Genomic DNA, 17,964 nt, shown 5'->3' on the forward strand with positions numbered 1-17,964 from the left:
TCTTATGGCTGAAGCTCAGCAATAAGACAGCAGGACTTTCAGATAGCTCTAGCCATACAAAAACTTCCTCTGGACATAAAAGTTTCTCTTAGGGTACAGAATTGTTTTTCCCAACTCTGAAAAATTTATATGTATGTAGATTTAACTCCAGCCCAAGTTTAGTCTCCTTTTCCTCCCAAAACAGGATCCAAAGCATGGAAGACCACAGAGGATTAGAAGAAATCAAGGAAGAAACACTGTTTTAATTATAAGAGGTAAAACATTTTGCCCTCAGACCACAGAAGGAAACCACAAGGAGGTGACACACCATAGAAAAAACTAACACATGCTACTTACTCTCATTGTCTGAACTGTCACTGGTGCTCAGATGCCTGTGGCGTTTCATCCTGACGCATCCTATGGAAGAAAAAAGAACAGAAAAGAGTTGATGGTGACCATCAGAAGATGACACAGTGCATGGACCTGCCAGCTCTCCCAGCTCATGCCAATTCCAAAGTAGAAAAGGAAAAATTCCCCTGAAGGAGAACTTTTGGGCAATGTGTGTGGAAACGATCACCCCCAGACTTGTTATTTCACCACAGAATACACAATCACAGTTCACCTTTAAGGGAAGAAAAACCAAGCCCAATGGGGTCCAGGCAGAATGAAAGGCACTCTTTAAATAACTACAGAAAATGGATGCTGACGCCACTGAAATCTTCTGGTCACAACATAGGTCACCCATAAAGGTGGCTCTGAAGTTTGTGAAGCCATCAAAGGTATAAGCGAGACATTCTCACAGGGCTCCACGCCAGCTCCATTACTAACAAGATCTCAGGCTTTTTTGGAGTCGGTTTTTAGACATACAACATGTACGAGGAGAATTCTGAACAATTACTTAGCAAAGGAAGGATCACAGTAGGGACCAGCTAGGCATTCCAAACAAGCATTGCCAACACAACTGCGTGTACATTCCCATAACACTCCACGTTACATTTGTTAAATACAAATTAATAGCAGTTTACATGAATAACGGTAAATGAAAATCATCCTTTTTTAATGGCTTGAACCTGCAAACCATTAGACAAAAGAACCATCAACAACAGAAAGTGCTTTGGTTTTTTTCTTTCAAAGCACAAAACAAACACAAGCAAGTTACAGACTTCAGGATGGAATTGTGGGTAGATGAATCTGAGATACCTGTGGTACCAGAGCTGCCAGCCTGACAGCATCCGAAGCTTAAACAGCTCCGTTTCTTAAATAAAACAAAATCACGTGTTTTTTTTTAAATTAATATTTATTTTCTAAAGAAAAAAAAAAAAGAATAGGAAAAAAAAAGAAAAAAGAGAAAGAAGGAGGGAAGAAAAGAGAGAAAAAGCACAGCTAAATAGCCTATTTGATAAACCCTCCACATTAGTTACTGTACAATGGGTCCTGAGATTATCCAAAGACCAGGGGATAAACAGGATTTCCGGATAAGAGAAGCCTATCCCAAGGCTTTGAAGGGATTGCAAGTGAACCGTTTGCAGCCAAATTGCTTAATTTCGTGGAAATTTTCAGCAGCCTTTACACTTAAGTGTGAGTTTGATCAGTGCGTTTAGATTCAGTAATCAAAGTTCCAAATTCTCCTTTGATCTATCTTTTATATAAAGACACTGCCCACACCACTGGAAGCTGAAAAGGGAAAGGAGGCATGTATTTTTTAGCTCAGCATATGCAGAAAAGCCAGAGTATTTAGCCTGAACGGGACAGTGATTAGCAGGACAGGTATCCCTTAATAGCTACCTATAAGCTCCCACTAGATAACTTATTTCAAATAATCAGCCTTGCTCAGGGCTCAAGCAATGTGGGGCCACCTCGCTACATGCAAAGAGCAGCGCCCAGCAGCCACACATCTCCTGGGAAAGGTCTGTCTGCCAGGCAGAAAGGCCTCAGGCCATAAGGTCTCTTTTTTGTATATGTTTGGGGAGCTAAGCATTAGGTAGTGAGGGATGGAGAAGATGACTGATCTCATCTTGCCAGTCCCTGCAGTTCAGAGGTGTGGGCTTCAACCAAGAGCAACTAAAATGGCACTGCTTGGGTGAGGACCTCTCCACAGAGCCACTCTGTGCCACAGCCCAAGCCTAGAGCACACAGCCCCACTGGGAAGGAGCAGGCCCTGCCTGCCCCTGTGCCTCCTTTGCTGGCAGCTGCAGCACTGTGCATCCCTGTGCTCACACCCTCGGGCACGCTGCAGGGCCTTAGGAGATGCCAAGAAGCCACATGTAGGTGTGCGGAGCAGCACTGCTCATTGCCATTCCTTAGCACTTACTGTTCGCTCCGTTTTTATGTTGGGATGAATTTTTGAGCAGCTGTTAAAAGGTGCTGAAAGCTTATGGCAGGCGACTCTCGTCTTTTATAGCCTACATAAACATGCAGCAATAAAACCTCTTTGCTCCACGTTCAAGACAGCAGCTGAGGAGCACAGCACTCGGTTAGCAGGGTTAAATGCAAGGTCAGAACACAGCATGGCAGGGACAGCAGGGCACTGGGCAGGGCAGAGAGGAGATGGCTACATTGGGGACAGAGCACAGAAACAGCAAATGTAAAAACAAACACAAAAAAAACCAACCTCCGTACACCTCTGCTAACCACTGCACAGTGAGAAAATCACCACATTTACAGAAGCCGCATTTCAGCCATGGATTTATAGCAGCTCAGGCAGGAGATTTACACCTCCATCACAGCAGACAGCAGCAGTTACCCAGGGTAAGAGCCCCATGCAGTAATAATGCCGGATTGCAGCCTGATTTCTGCAGCAGTATTAACTGCAACGACCATGAATAAGAACCCACTGAGCTACAACAAATCACGGAGTGCTGCGCCCAGAAGACAGGCCATTAGGGTGAGCAGCATGCAATGCACTCCCCATAGGTGCCCACCTGGAGTGGGATGCAGCATTGCTGTGCTAGTGCCACCTCTGTGGGGAATGGGAGAGCCCAGGCTGAAAGACGGCTTGGGCAGCACGGCCATCATCCATTCCCTGCCCATCTGGGAGGGTAGAGATGCACACACGGTTCAGTTTTGCCCCTTTTCTAATTTCACCCTCAAAAACTACGGTGATAAGGTCTAGAATAAGGGAGACACCAGGAAAAGATCAGATATGAAAGAGAGAAATAAATTCATCAGAATACCAGCGTCCTTTTCTAGGCTCAGAATACCAGTTATAATGAACGACAAGGCAACCCAAAACCAGAACTCATTTATTTCTTAACACACAAAGTGAAAACTTATTTTCTTTTCATAATGGATATTTTTTTCCACAGAATAGTTCAAAAAAGAAATTCAGAAAACTGCCTCAAGTAGATGCTACTTATAAAGGAAAAAGAGATGAGAAAAGATGAGCTGTCATTAGGAACATGATGGAAATGCCGCACAGAGAGCAGCTAAAAACAGCCTCTTTCCAATTCCTTTATCTTTACTCAGGCTTTTTGCAAATTTGCCTGTAGAACTTTTGGTCTGGATTTGACAATTTACTTTTGCACTTCAAACTTTCCAGTAGTTCCCATGCAGAAGCTAAGAAAAACGACGAGTGTCATGCAGACGAGAACTTCCACGCTGCAGAACAAAGGAGGGAAGTGGCTTCAAAAAGCTCAAATAAACCTTACATCTCATTTCCCAGTTACCAAGTCGTAATTCTCACTCTCATGAAAGATAAGCAGGGGGGCTTTGGCTGCAGACGCAAAATGTACTCAAGCCTTCTGGTCTAACACAGATCACCTTAGAAACAAATGCTGAAATATGGTAGAATGGAACATTTTTTGGTATATATATGTATTTTTAATCAACAGAAGGACTAACAGATGACAGATCACTCGTATGACAACAAATACAAGCTTGAAAGATGCTCACCTTCAGAGATCTTTTAAACGAAATATAAAATAAAGGAGTGACATTAAGAAATCACCACGTCGCAAGCAAAGAGGCACTCGACTCTCCAGGCAGCTACTGCAGTGGAACATTCCTCTGCTATGGATTTTAATGCCAGATACCAGAACAGTCCCTGGACTTGAGCCACGCTCCACACCGGCTGTGCGCACGTCCCTGATCTCACCCAAGAGCTAAGGGGAAGAACCACAAGACCAGAAAAAAAGAAATCCACAAAGCCTGAGAAATCCTCCTCCCTGGCCTCAACAGCAGCAGGAGGGTCAGGATGCTCTACATCCTTTGGGCATTCAACCACAAAAAAAACAAACCCAGAAGCATGTTCTCCTCAGCCACAGGCAGTGGACTGACACTGTCAGCAACCACCTGATTTCCCAGACACTGCCTGGATGAAGCTGGGACGTGTGCTACACCCAGCTCATCCTCCTTTGCCTGGAAAACCAGGAAACGCCAACCTGCACTCACCTGGTTGGAACTAGATGTGATCCCAGGCTACAAGTCATCAATATATCAGCCAGAACACACAAGGATGTGGAAAGAGAGACAACAGCTCTATTTCTGAAGCCTAGGGGAGATGTTTTATGATTAGAGATTTCTAAGTTATGGTTGCTCCTTTTGGCTTATCCTCCAGTACCTGCACTATATGAATTCCAGTATTTCCACAAGAAACAGCCACTTGGTTCTGCCACTGCTCTCTCCTCTCCCCCAGGAAAGCCAGCACAGCACTGAGTGAAGGCTCTTTCCATCTCTGAACAGCCAGTTATCACACATTACTAAAAAAATAAATCAGTAGGGCATTACATGTAAACAATAAACAGTTCACAACATTTCAGAGCCCCAAAACATGTGCAGAAACATTTTTCCCTTCTCAGTTCAGTCTGGAGAAGAGGAGGCTCAGAGAGAACCTTATTGCTTTCTACAACTGCCTGAAGGGAGGTTGTGATGAGGTGGGTGTCAACCTCTTCTCTCATGTAACTGGTGATAGGATGAGAGGGAATGGCCTCAAGTTGCATCAGGGGAGACTCAGGTTGGATGTTAGAAAATAATTCTTCTCCAAGAGAGTGGTCAGGCGCTGGAATGGCATGTCAAGGAAGGTGGTGAAATCACTGTCCCTGAAGGTGCTCAATAAATGTTTAGATGTTGCACCGAGGGACATGGTTTAGTGGATTCACCTACTGATGATAGGGGGACAGGTGGACCAGATGACCTTGGAAGTCTTTTCCAACCTTGGTGATACTATGATTCTATCGTGCCACAGTAAAGGAGGCAGAAGAAAGGATGAGGTACCTGAGCCTGAACTCACACAGTACGTCATGCAAAAGACACCAGAGATAAGTGCACAAAACGAACCTTAAGCTCCAACAAGATTTCTGAACAAAACAGTGTCCCTGGGGTATAACAGTCCTTTCTCCCTGGCTTCAGTTTGCTGAAGAGAGTGGTTAAACACATACGTGAGAGACTGAATATCTGGGAACACCTTTGCAGGTGGAAGAGGAAGCAAAAAATTCAACACAAATGCAAAAAACAGATGGATTAACTTTCAAGTGGGACAAACAACAGCCCGCTTGCAATGTCTTATTAAAAAGAAAAACAGCATCTATGTATATAGATGAAATGACAAGCTACATGCAAATCCCAGATAAAAATTCTGAACTTGCATTTTCCTACAGAAAGGAAAAAAAGAAAAGGGAAAAAAAAGGCAGAGGCAGTAGGTAGAAATTTCCAAGTCTCCGAGATGTGGCTTATGTAACTGTTAAATTTAGATTAGGAAGCAGATTAACTTGAAAGGTCTTCAGGAAATGTACTACAGTAAAACCATTTAAATAGGTCAAATTTCATAGTCAACTGTCAGGGAAATTACAAAATATGAACAGAGTTAATACAACCTTTCAAATAACCAGAAGTAGAGGGATCACTTGTGTTTGAGTTTTTTATTATTATTTTTTAATATCCTATCCAACCTCACAAAGAGGCTATATAAACGGGGGAAAACACCCACTCGGAGCCTGTACTAGCAATATTTGCTGCAATGAAAAGGTTTGAAAGGTTAAACAATTCATAGAAAAGAAAGCTCAGGAAAGAAGTAACATTGTTTCTCTGTTTCACTCCAACCTGAAAATTAAATAAATGACTAATACACTCCTACCAGATGCATGAACCCCACAGCAGAGCGACCACATACAGCCCATCCTCCCTTTACCTTCAAAGGAAATGTATTTTTATTTAGTCTTTAAAGACTGTGGTGTGAGCCTACCACACACTAAAACTCTTCTTGCTGCTATGTCACATTAGCGTGAAGCACTTACTGCCCATCATTTGGCTTGGTGGTTACAGAAGGAGGGTTGGCGATGCCACCTGATGCTTACAACAGGCTGTGTGGGTGAAGCACGACCCACCCAGGCACGACTGCCTCCCCTACCTGGAAAACCAACACACAGCTCTTCACTGCTGCATGGGAGGGCAGGGGGACATGCTTCCATTGTGCAGCTTTCCCACATCACCCTTATGTTTCTGTCTTTAAGGAAAGATGCATGCTTTGCCCGAACACAACCCAGCCATGCAGGCCAAGCAGGTACTGATGTATTTCTGCCCATTAAATACACCCGTAGCACCAATCCCGATGGCAATATGAATCCAAACAGAATCAATTTCAGAGAATATCACTGGATGGACATAAATTAAGCCAATAAACAAACATGCACGTGGCTGCTCAGGGCCCCAGGCAAAATCCTTACCCTCCCTGCAGTGCTGCCCTCAGCTGCATTCAAAACTGAAGAATTAGGGCACAGCCCCACTGGCTGCAAAGGAGAGCAGAGGAGCCTACCAGGCCCGCTCCCCACCTACATCCAGCAGCCAAGCGGCAGCTCCAGCACACCCAGGGCTGATGTGTGCAAAGGAGAGGGTGGGGGGAGGGCAGTAGCCCAGGGCTGCATTAATTGACTCCCAAAGGATGGCCAGCAGCAGGGAGTGAGTCCAAACACATATCCCAGCTGCATATATGCAGAGAACCACAGCAGCGGGTTTTGCACAGAAGCAGCCATCCAGTGCTAGGAACATATTCACATCAAAGAGGGTCCTGCAGCAGAGGTGCAGCTGCTGATGAGGTTTGTTATCTGCTTTACCGAGCTCCTCAAGATAAACCGGCACTTCACATCACTGCTAAGGCACCTAACTACCAAGGGGCAAGAGAAAAGACAAAATAAAACAGACCAAAAATATCACAAACCCACGTGAACTCACTCAATAAAGGCACTGTCAAGGACAGCATCAGCTTTGGAGAAGACCGTTGTGGGTGTGCTGCTATGTCTGAAGGAGCAGCCCTGGCCCTGGGGCTGGCACCTGGAGCCAGGCAGGCACTGAGGGATCCGCAGAAGGTCTGCAGTCACGCTGAGCGAGTGTGCCTCGCCAACACCACCAAGCAGAAGAAACTAGGAGTATTTCTTGTGGCTTTCTATTTTAAGCACTGCTATGATTCATGATACCCTCCGCTCCTGGTGTTGTGCAGTCTTTACGGTCCCTACCCTTAGAACAGGCTCAAGCTCAGCTGAAGTCCCCAATGCACTGCAATGCAGAGCCACCCCACAGCAGGTGGGGGCCTCCACAAAGGGGGACGTTAAGGACATGGGATCACAGGTAGAAAACATAGGTAGTAAACTAGGTACTACCTAGATTCCTAACCAGGGAGACCTGATGGCAGCTGCAGCTCCAAACAGGGAGCGGAGGGGCAGCGCTGAGCTCTGCTCTGTGTGACAGCGACAGGGCCCGAGGGAACGGCATGGAGCTGTGCCAGGGGAGGGGCAGCTGGGTGGCAGGGAAAGGGGCTGCACCACAGGGCGGTGGGCATGGAACGGGATGCACAGGGCTGTGGGCACGGCCCCGAGTGCTGGAGTTCAAGGAGCATTTAGATAACGCTATCAGACATCGGGCGTGAATTCTGAGCAGTGCCGTGTGGAGCCAGGAGTTGGACTCAGTTATGACTGTGGGTCCCTTCCAGCTCAGGATATTCTGTGACTGTATGACATTATCAAAGAGAAAACAGTGTAGCAATATATGGACTGTTTGGGATTAAAAGTAAACTTTTCTTTTTTCCTCTACAAACAGCACAGTCAATAGCTGCCATATTCTGCAAGACATTTAAAATAATCACACTTCTTTTCATATTCGCTAATAAAAAATTAAAGTAGGTTTTACGGTTCTTCTTTTCTCTCAATTTCAAGTGATAAAAGCACTGACAACAGTAACCTGCATTAAATATTTTATTTGTTCTGATTCATTCATTTCTTGCTATAATGCTTTAAAAAAAGCTAACTGTTTTGCTGCAAAGTTTGCATCACTAGCAAAACCTAATGGCTTACAGAGTGGCAGAAAAACATCGAGTTGTGTCTTTATATTCTATTCAAAGAATGAGAGAAAGAGAAAGCAAGAACACAAATATTTTCCTATTAGGAAACATTAATTTGTGCATTTCTTTCCTCATCTGACAAGAAGCGGTTTTCATTAACAAGTTTAAAAAGAACAATCTGGATGAATAAGTTTTCCTAGTAAAAAAAACAGCAAGGGGATGGCTGGATACAAACAATTAAAGGGAACATGCTATCACAGCCAGAACTCAAAGCACTTGAAACACTCCAAATCTTGAGTTGAATACTGAAATCCTACTATATTTTCTATTATTTACTGCCATGACATTTCTATGCAGCTATTAATCCTCTGTGTCAAAACATGAAAACATAAACAAAGATTTACTAAACGGAGTGAAAGCGTTGTTTTGGTTTTAAGAATGTTTTAAAGGCTACACAAAACTTGTCTTAATAACTGCTAAACTCAGATTACTTGTAATGCCCAGACAGCTAATTTAATGTTATGTGCTACAATCCGTAAGACAGAAAAAAAGCCCAAGATGCTTTAGGCAGCTTTAAGCAGATTTATAAAAACATGAATAGCATTCTAGGCTTCTGTAATTCACCCAACTCAGGTGGACAGTGACACCCTGAAAAAGTTACTGTGACCAACAGGGGCCCACTGGGGCTGACACTGCCGTGAAAGGGATGAATGCAACTGCTCGATGTTTCTACAGTGCTACATCTTGCTGGAGAAGGCAGTAAGGATTTGGGTCAAACCAATCACATATGGTTCAGTTTATCATCCAATGGCCAAGTTGAGCCAAAAGCACATTTTCATGACAGCAGCACTTGAATAGGAGGCAGTGTCCTTTCTACACCAGAAGGATTAAAGAATTGTTGCAGCTGACCTGCCAAAGCTGCAGGGTTGTGAGATGCTGAATCTGACTCCAAAGGAAGTGCCACCATCTACTCTCCACTCTTGTACTGGGATGAACAGAAAAGAATAGAAGGCATGGAAGCAGGAAGGTGTTTCACTTAATCTTTATTCAGTTAAGAGCCCTCAACATGCAGCAGCTGCTGACAAGATCAGGAATAAGACCTCTGAGGAGAAACGTGGAGAAAAATAAATAAATGAGAGGCTGCAGCTAAAAAACACAGCTGTAAAATTGAATGAACAAAATTAGAATTGAGATCTGCCACTGCAGATTCACTCCCTACAGCACAGGTGATCTTAAGACACAACAATCCATCACAAAATCTGCAGCTAATGTTTTAAAAGCACAACTCCAGCTTAATGGTGAGGGTTTTGTTCTGTTCTTCAATATACCTGTACAAAAGTCTCCTTCTTTGCAAACCCTTACTTGATGCAGCTGGACAGATGAGGAAAGGATGCAGTAGCAGAAGGTACCAGAGCTCTGCAACAGAAAGACGGCACAACTGAACCTGCACCCAGGCCTTAGAAGAATGAAATCACAGTGGCTGGAAAAAACTTCAGGATCACTAAAGTCCAACTACCAACTCAACCTGCCAAGACCCACCACTAAACCATGTCCACATCCACACATCTCTTAAATACCTCCACAGGTGGGGACTCCACCAGCTCCCCAGTCAGCTAGGTGCCAATGCTTAATCACCCGTCCTATGAAGAAATTCTTCTTGATATTCAATCTAAACCTGCCCTGTTGCAAATTGAGACTGTTTCTTCATGTCCCATCACCTGTCACCTGAGAAAAGAGACTAATTCCATCTCAGTATAGCCTCCTTTCAGGCAGTTGTAGATAACAGAGGTCTCCCCTCAGCCTCCTTTTCTCCAGACTCTCAACTCCAGTAGAGGTTCCTCTCTACTCTAATTCCCTCAGCTGTTCCAAATAGGTCCCTTTCTAGTCCCTTCTCCAGCTTCTCTGAATGCATTCCAGCTACTCAGCATCCTTCTTGCAGTGAGGGGCCCAGACCTGAACATTGTTTCCCTCTTCCTTCTGACCACGCTGGTTCTCATGCAAGCCCAGACACCATTAGCCTTCTTGGCCACACTGCTGGCCAGCGTTCAGCCAGCTGTGGTATACAAGTACTCTCAGGTGTTTTTTTTGTCAGGCAGCTTTCAAGGCACTCTTCCCCCATTCTATATTGCTGCACGTTACTGAGTCTTGCTGAATGCCACGTGACTAGACTGGGCCCACAAATCCCTCTGCAGATCCTTCCTACCTCCAAGGAGATCAATACACCCAACTTGCTGTCATCTGCAACTCAGTGAGGGTGCGCTCAGTCCTCTCATCCACGTTGCAGACAAAAACATTAAAAACAAAACTGGCCTAAGTACTTGAGCCCTGGGGAATGCTACTGGTGACTGAGCCACCAACTGTATTGAACTCCATTCACCACGACTCTCTGAACACAGCAATCCTGCCAGTTTTTCACCCAGCAAACCATACACCTATTGAAGGCCTAGAATCGCCAGTTTCTCCAGGAGAACACTGCATAATATTTTGTCAAAACATTTACTTCATTTGCTTTAATAAAATTCGAGTAAACAATTCACAGCCTTTCCCTCATCTTTTAAGTGGGTCATCTTGTCATAGAAGGAAATCAGGTTAGTCAGGTAGGACCTGCCCTTCAAAAACCCATACTGACTACTTCTGATCACTTGACTGTCTCTAAGGGCCATGCAATGTGCTCAAGATGATCTGCTCCATGTCCTTCCCTGGTATTGAGGTCAAACTGGCAGGCCTGTAATTCCCTGGATCCTCCTTCCTACCACCCTTCTAGTAGATAGGAGTTACACTTGCTAACCTTCTGTCAACCAGGACCTCCTTAGTTAGCCAGGACTGCCAGTAAGATATTAAAATATGGCTTGTGAGTATTGCCTCCAGCTTCTTCAATGCCCTTGGGGTGAATCAAGACTGGCACCACAGACTTACAGACATTTAAAAGATGTAGAAGGTCACTCAGAGTTTCCCATTGGATTACAGGGGCTTCATCACACTCCCCACATCACCATCTTCCAACTCGGGAAGCTGGGTAACCTGAGAACAACTGACATGACTAATATAGAAAGAGGCAAAAAAAAGGCATCAACTGCCACAGCCTTATCTTCATCTTACATCAATACATTTTCCCTCACTGATTTTCCTCACACTGCAGTTGTGCTGCAGGAGAAGCAAAGGTCCAGGCTGGTCCTTTGGCTGTACTCTGCAAGGAAAGCAGAAGGCAGCTGCCTGCTCAATCACCAAGTCAATACGTACACAGCCAAGCCACAGCACTTAAAGGATGCCAGTTAAAGGTCTTAGGTAGATGAAAATAAGCACGTTAATTGTACAACTCTAAAAACGAGGTCCTTGTACATTCCCAAATCAGTTGTAGCATCAAATGTTTTATGAGAACACCCCACAGAACTGCAGTGATACATCCTTCCTGCAAGGCCTCATAACAGCGAAGAACACCAATACGAGTCTGGTTGGTTTCAACTACTGTACTCACTGAGCTATACTGAAAAACATTTATTGATAAGCAACACTAACAAGTCACTCCTTTTTTGCCAAGAACAGTGAGTATTTTCTCCCTCTCCGGTACCACTGAAGAAAAAGTATCTGCAGAACTTGAAGCTCCAGATCCAGCTGTACAGGGAGCGTGCCATAGCTTGAGGATAAGAGATGAAACAGAGTGAGACTAACTAGCTGAGAAAAGAGGATGCAGAACAGGAAAAATCTGCCACAAGCAGTAAAGAAAAGCAGACTACTTGCTGCTTCTCATGGCCCAGAAGATCAGTGACACACAAAGTTACGGGGCAAAATTGAAGTCATTAAAAGCAAAAAAAACCCAAACAATCCAAAACACCTTCACACAAAATTGCTCAGAGAATGTCAGTCCTATGGGATGTTGTAGGGGTTGAAAAGCAAACAGATTGAAGAGACTTTGGCAAACAGAGGATGAGGGCAATTAAACAAAATGTGTCACATCAATTTGCCGTTCACACCATTCCAAAGTCAAAAATCGACAAGAAACAGAGTATACACTAGTACTACAATAGTTTCTTTTCCTAGGTGTCCACTGCTGACCATTATCATATATAGCGATTGGTCTAATTAACTGAGTTTGTACGAAACCAGAATTGCACTGTAAAATTCACATCCATGCAATGGATTTTCTTTTTAAAACACATCAGTTCCCAACCTGATCTCCATGAACTACAGATCAGATATGTGATCTACACCATGGTAAATAATGAAATTAGCATATTTATCACAAAAAATGGAAGATTTTGAGGAAGAAATAGACCTGAGGGTATTGGCTGGCGCTCAGCTGAACATGAGCCAGCAGTGTGCCCAGGTGGCCAAGAAGGCCAATGACATGCTTGCTTGTATCAGAAACAGTGCTGCCAGCAGGAGCAGGGAGGTGATCATCCCCCTGTACTCAGCTTTGGTGAGGCTGCACCTAAAGAGCGGCATACAGTTTTGGTCCTCCCACTACCAGAAAGACATCAAGGCCCTGGAGCATGTTCAGAGAAAGGCAGTGAAGCTGTGAGGGGTCTGGAGCACAAGTCTTATGAGAAGTGGCTGAGGGAACTGAGATTGTTCAGTCTAGAATAGGGGAGGAGAGGCACAGGGGAGACCTTATAGGTCTCTATACCCTGAAAGGAGGTTATGGTAAGCTGGAGGTCAGACTCTTCTCCCATATAACTAGTAACAGGATGAGAAGGAATGGCCTCAAGCTGTGTCAGAAGATTCAGGAGAGATATCAGGAAAAAGTTCTACTCCCAAAGAGTGGCCAGGTGCTGGAATGGGCTGCCCAGAGAGGCGGTGGAGTCATTGTCCCTGGAGGTGTTAAAGAACCACTCAGATGTTGTACTAAGGGATGTGGGTTAATGGGGAAATACTGGTGGCAGATGGGTGGTAGGACTACATGATCTTGGAGGTTTTTTCCAACCTTGGTGATTCTGTGAATGTAAAGAGAAGCAAACAGCATCCTGAAACAACTCAAAACATATGTGTGCATATGCATATATACGTATATATATATATATGCACATATATATATACGTGCATGTGTAAACGTACCAACTACATACACTATTCCAAAAGCACGCAAAGGAAAGCTGTCTCTGCCTTATGCTACTGTCAATGGAGATGCAGGTGCTCCCTTTTGTAATCACTATTAAGAACTGTAAAATTCACGAATAAAACCTCCATGACTTCTGCATAGCTATTAATGAACTGTTCTAAGAAAACAGTTGCTTTGGAATCTGTTACTCTGGCATCTCTTGTCATTTTTAGTATCCGCCACAACGTAGCAGGGAGGAACCTATTTATATCTATTCCTAACTCCTACAGCCATGTCAGTATCTCATAGGAATATCTACCAAACACACATTGTTGCAAAAGAAGTCTTCACTCCCTTTTCCAGGTGTCTCAGTGGAGTTTGAACAAAGATAAGAGCAAACCAAAGAGAACTTTCTGTGAGGAGTTAAAAATGGCTCAATCGACTTTAAGCTGAAGGACATTAACACGAAAACAAACAAATCAAAAACAGGCTGTGAAAATTTCTCAAGACCTTTTCAAGTTTCGCAGTTCCGAAGGTAGAACAGGATGACAGATAGAACTTTTGCAGAGCAGGAATTACTTGAATTATAGCATTCCAGAGGCAGATTAAGAAGGCATTCCTGTAAGTGACAGGTACGTTAGCAGATAAACAATGCAGAAAAACACATAAAAGTTTATCAAATTCTCTTCTTTTTTTCCCCAGCCAAACATTTTACTCTGCTGAGATGTGATCCCTTTTCTAAGGGTCCTACATCTGAAGTTTAAGAAGCCACCGCACTTCCATTTCCTTCAGTTATTCCAAATCTGGATGACTAGCACAGTGTTTTCCTGTGAATTCTTACAGGTTTATCGTCTCAGATCTTTCCAAGGCACACGTCTGAGGCTGTTCTGTTTCTCTCCTCACACAGAGAGGAGAAACAAAGCCCACAGCCAGAATTCATGTTGTATATTTGAATTCTGTAGTTAACCTCCTAAAAAACTACTTAACATAGTTTTTAAAAAAGCAGTTAAGTTTAAATGTTTGCAAAGCCCAAGGATAAAAGAGATCCATCTTATCTGAGACACTAATTTCACCAGTTAAACCCATCCAACATTGTGTTTTCCAGCTGCAAGGGTAAAACACATTACGTTTTTGCCCTGCTCACAGTACAGAATCAGGTAGGAGGAAAGGAAAAGACTGTTTTCTTTGTGAAAGAACTGGTAGGTCCCAACTCCTTGTAAACAAAGGGAATGAAATGGGAACAGTCAAGGCCAAAAATCCACTTACAGAAAGTCAGTGGGTTATGCACAACCGCAGCTGCACTCAGAGCCCACCTGGAGCCTGCAGATTTGATCTCTAAATTCTGACACTGAGAACTAGAAAAAGTACATATATGTTTTTTGTTCTTCCATTTTTCAAAAATGCCAAAGCAGAAGCAAGCTTTGAACTGAAAGTCTTGAAACCGAGATCACTGCATCCACTCTCTTTGCCCCTCCCTATGATGTTTGGTAGCCAGCCATGTGGCTCAGCTTAGCTCCACTTTCCACATCAGTCCAAAAGTAGAATAAGTATTAAAACTTGCATCAGGAGAGGGGCTTATAATCACATTAGAGACGTGCAACAGAGACCAGCTACCTCGGTTCAGTGGACAGCTTGAACGCAAGGCTTCATAATGAGGTACAGGTGTTGGCACTAATTAGGAATACCCAGCCCGCTGCTACCATCAGCCCTCAAAGCAGTGACTGCACTTTAATCCTTTCAACCACATAAAAGGAAAGCAGAGAGTGGCAGGCAAAAAAAATAATCATCTCTATAAATGCCCGTGCAGAGGATAGAACATTTTTCCTTAAGAGTGAGGGGAGGAAAAATAGAAATGTCACAAAACTCTGGTAAATTTACTGTGGAGTAACCAAACATGTAAAAAAAGATAACCTAAACCTCTACACAGCTGGACTTCTTGATTTTAGGAAGAGCATCACAGCGTACGGTATGCATTCATCACAACTATCAAATTGTACATGCAGAAAAAAGAAGCTGAATCAGCACACGTAAATAACATAATGATATGGAACTATCCACTCTATGCCCACTAACTTCCAGTTCTTACAGGGTACATCACTACAGATCTCAACTGAAATTATTACAAGGACTTCTGCACGCTGGAATCTCATCGTTAACAGCTTCTTCTGTGAGTTCCTCTCCTTCAAAAGACTTTATATTCCTTTAAAATCCACAAGGTTTTCATTTAAAAGGTGGTATCCGGATGCCGAAGGTATACAGGCTCAATGTACGCATTGTAAACACCGACAGGCACATTGTTTTCTTTAAACAAATATGAATTCCTCCTTCACTTACATGCCAGGTCATGAGGTAGTTGTTTTCGCTTCATCTGATGACATCACAAGCTCCTAAAAAAATGAAAGGAGTGCTATTTAGGGAGGAGTGACACCAGGCATTTCACGTTTGAGCTACAGTTCCACTTTTGGCAAGTAAGTGAAGGGTATGTCATATTTTTATTGCCGTTTCCCAAAGAAAATTACACTCATAAAACTTCAGTTCCTTAATTCTCACACCGTTTATGGAAAAAACAAAACGCACCAACTGTAGGCGCAACACATACTGCAATATGACAACACGAGCTACTACAACAATAAATGTATTCATAAGAATAATCTTAAAGTCAACTTTGCCAGTCGTATGGATAAGAACCATCTTTACCGACAGCAATAAAATGAAACTTAACCTAGAATATCCTGTTTCGGGAATATGAAACAACATTTAGGTAACTGCCAGCTTATTCAGCAGGTCTAAAGGGCTGATCTCCTCCGACACACAGATGCTTGTTTTACTCCAGAGGGTCTTGGATAAAGGGAGCACGCTTATAAATTCACACAAAGGCAAATTAAAAAATAGCTCTAGAGAGAAAGGGTTGTTTTGCTCTGGCCTGAATTCCTCCCCACATTCCTCAGGCTCCTCTGTGATGATCATGGACAGCTCAGCTTCCCTGGCAGGGGCTCTGCTTACTTGCTCTTTTTAATTGACTAACTCGCTTTGAGCAATACGAAGCATGGGAAGAGGAGGCATTTTTCTACCCGCAATCCCCTCTTGAGGGGTTATGCACATGTACATTTGAGTCCTATTGTAAGGGACATGACAAAAGCATTACAATTGTTACACCCAGTAGATTTGTGACAACGCTCCTGGGGGTGTCAGCCGCTAAGAGCTGGGAAACGCAGCATTAGAGAGCAGAAACGAAGTAAAAGGCAAAGATCTGATATCTAGGCACACATACTGCCAGAAGAAAAAGAACAAGGGTGGGGGGAATGGCACTCTCTCACTGAAATAAGCCAGCTCTCAGCCCATGTGTCAGCACCACGCTGCTGCTTCGCCACCGTCCCACAGCAGAGGGCTGAGTCCCTGAGCCCAGCAGCCAGAGGAGCAGCAGGCGGCCCCTTACTGAGAGTGGGCATTGCTCAACTGCATCTGCGCCATCAAAGGAGAGCAGCTCCTTATAAGCTGGGGAGGGGGTGGAAAAAAAATGTAAAAAGAAAGGCCCACACAATATATTATAGCTCCTCTACTGTGACCTGGCAGTATTTTAAAGTTTTAACTACCATTTTCTTTGATTTAAGGTTCTGGGGCTTTGTGTTTGCGTGTTGCTGGGTTTCTTTTAAACCATTTCAGTGCCCTTTCCCCATCTCCCTGCCAGTCCCTGGCTATGTACCCATGACCAGCAGATGAAGCAGCAGCCGAGGTAGGGTGCCTGGATGGTGCCTCACAGCACACAAGCTGGTCTGCACCTCAGGCAGGCTGCAGGCCATTGCTGAGGGACTGGCATGGCTGAATGAGAACCAGGAGCCCAGCCACTGGCTTCAGAAGGGCAAACCAGCCTGCAGCCCACAGATGGTGCTGAGCAAAAAGGGGGAACATGGCAGCCACCTCAGAACGTGCCAGGGCTCCACAGCAAAGCCCCACGGCTGTGCTGACGCATCCTCCAGCTGAGTGGACTGCACACACAGTGGTGGGGCTGGGGGGAGATGAAGCTGAACAGAGCATCCAGGTTCATTTTACAAACCTGACTAAGCAAGTTTTTTTCCCTTACAAAATGTTTCATTACCGAGTTTCCTTCCTTAATGTCCCCCGATGAACGACCTTAATGTAAATTTTCCATAGAAACAAAAGCAAAGCCCTGGTCACGGCAGCTCAAATGGGATCATTAAAATGCAGCAGAGCTTACAACTTTTAAGTGCGAACAAAACCACAGCCTTTGCCTCCCAGCTGAACCACAAAACTAATATATTTTTGAATCATTCATTAAAAACACATTTGTTTGCTCAGTTAAAGGCCAAGATGAAGTCCACAATACCAAAAGGTTCAACTAAAATTCTTTCTCTTGTTCGTTAACTATTCCACTGTACAGCTACAACCTGCTGTACCAGTGTTATTTATTTCACAGTATATACAAAATAGCAAGGAAGATACAGCTAGTATATTTGTTTGCTTTGAGTTGATGGGTTTTTTTCTGCTATTGGGGGGAGGTTTAAGTCAGTCCTAACACACTAAGAAACACAAAGCTGATTCATCACAAATGAAGGAGTAGGGGTTCTTTGCTAGAACCCCAGCAGAGCCAGATGCCAGCCCCCAGGAGCAAACAGAGGCCAAGGGTAACAAATAGGGAGAAGCATGCACTGTACCAGCGGGGCCT

The 17,964-nt window shown here is 44.0% G+C and overlaps 1 protein-coding gene across 5 annotated transcripts in view; it reads right to left on the bottom strand.

Annotated features, from left to right (window-relative positions):
- JADE3 (jade family PHD finger 3) overlaps positions 1–17,964 on the bottom strand; it is a 60,980-nt gene that overhangs the window by 29,098 nt on the left and 13,918 nt on the right. For 3 of the 5 annotated variants that reach the window (XM_072357167.1, XM_072357156.1, XM_072357177.1), the window contains exons 2-3: positions 15,615–15,667; positions 337–396 (exon numbers count right to left, since the gene is read on the bottom strand). In XM_072357167.1, the coding sequence (XP_072213268.1) occupies positions 337–385 (49 nt within the window). In that variant the 5' untranslated portion in view covers positions 386–396; positions 15,615–15,667. The remainder of the gene's footprint in view (positions 1–336; positions 397–15,614; positions 15,668–17,964) is intronic. The other 2 variants (XM_072357186.1, XM_072357194.1) reach the window with 1 other exon arrangement.

This window comes from Excalfactoria chinensis, chromosome 1 (genome assembly GCF_039878825.1).
Source record: "Excalfactoria chinensis isolate bCotChi1 chromosome 1, bCotChi1.hap2, whole genome shotgun sequence".
Classification (NCBI taxonomy): Eukaryota; Metazoa; Chordata; class Aves; order Galliformes; family Phasianidae; genus Excalfactoria; species Excalfactoria chinensis.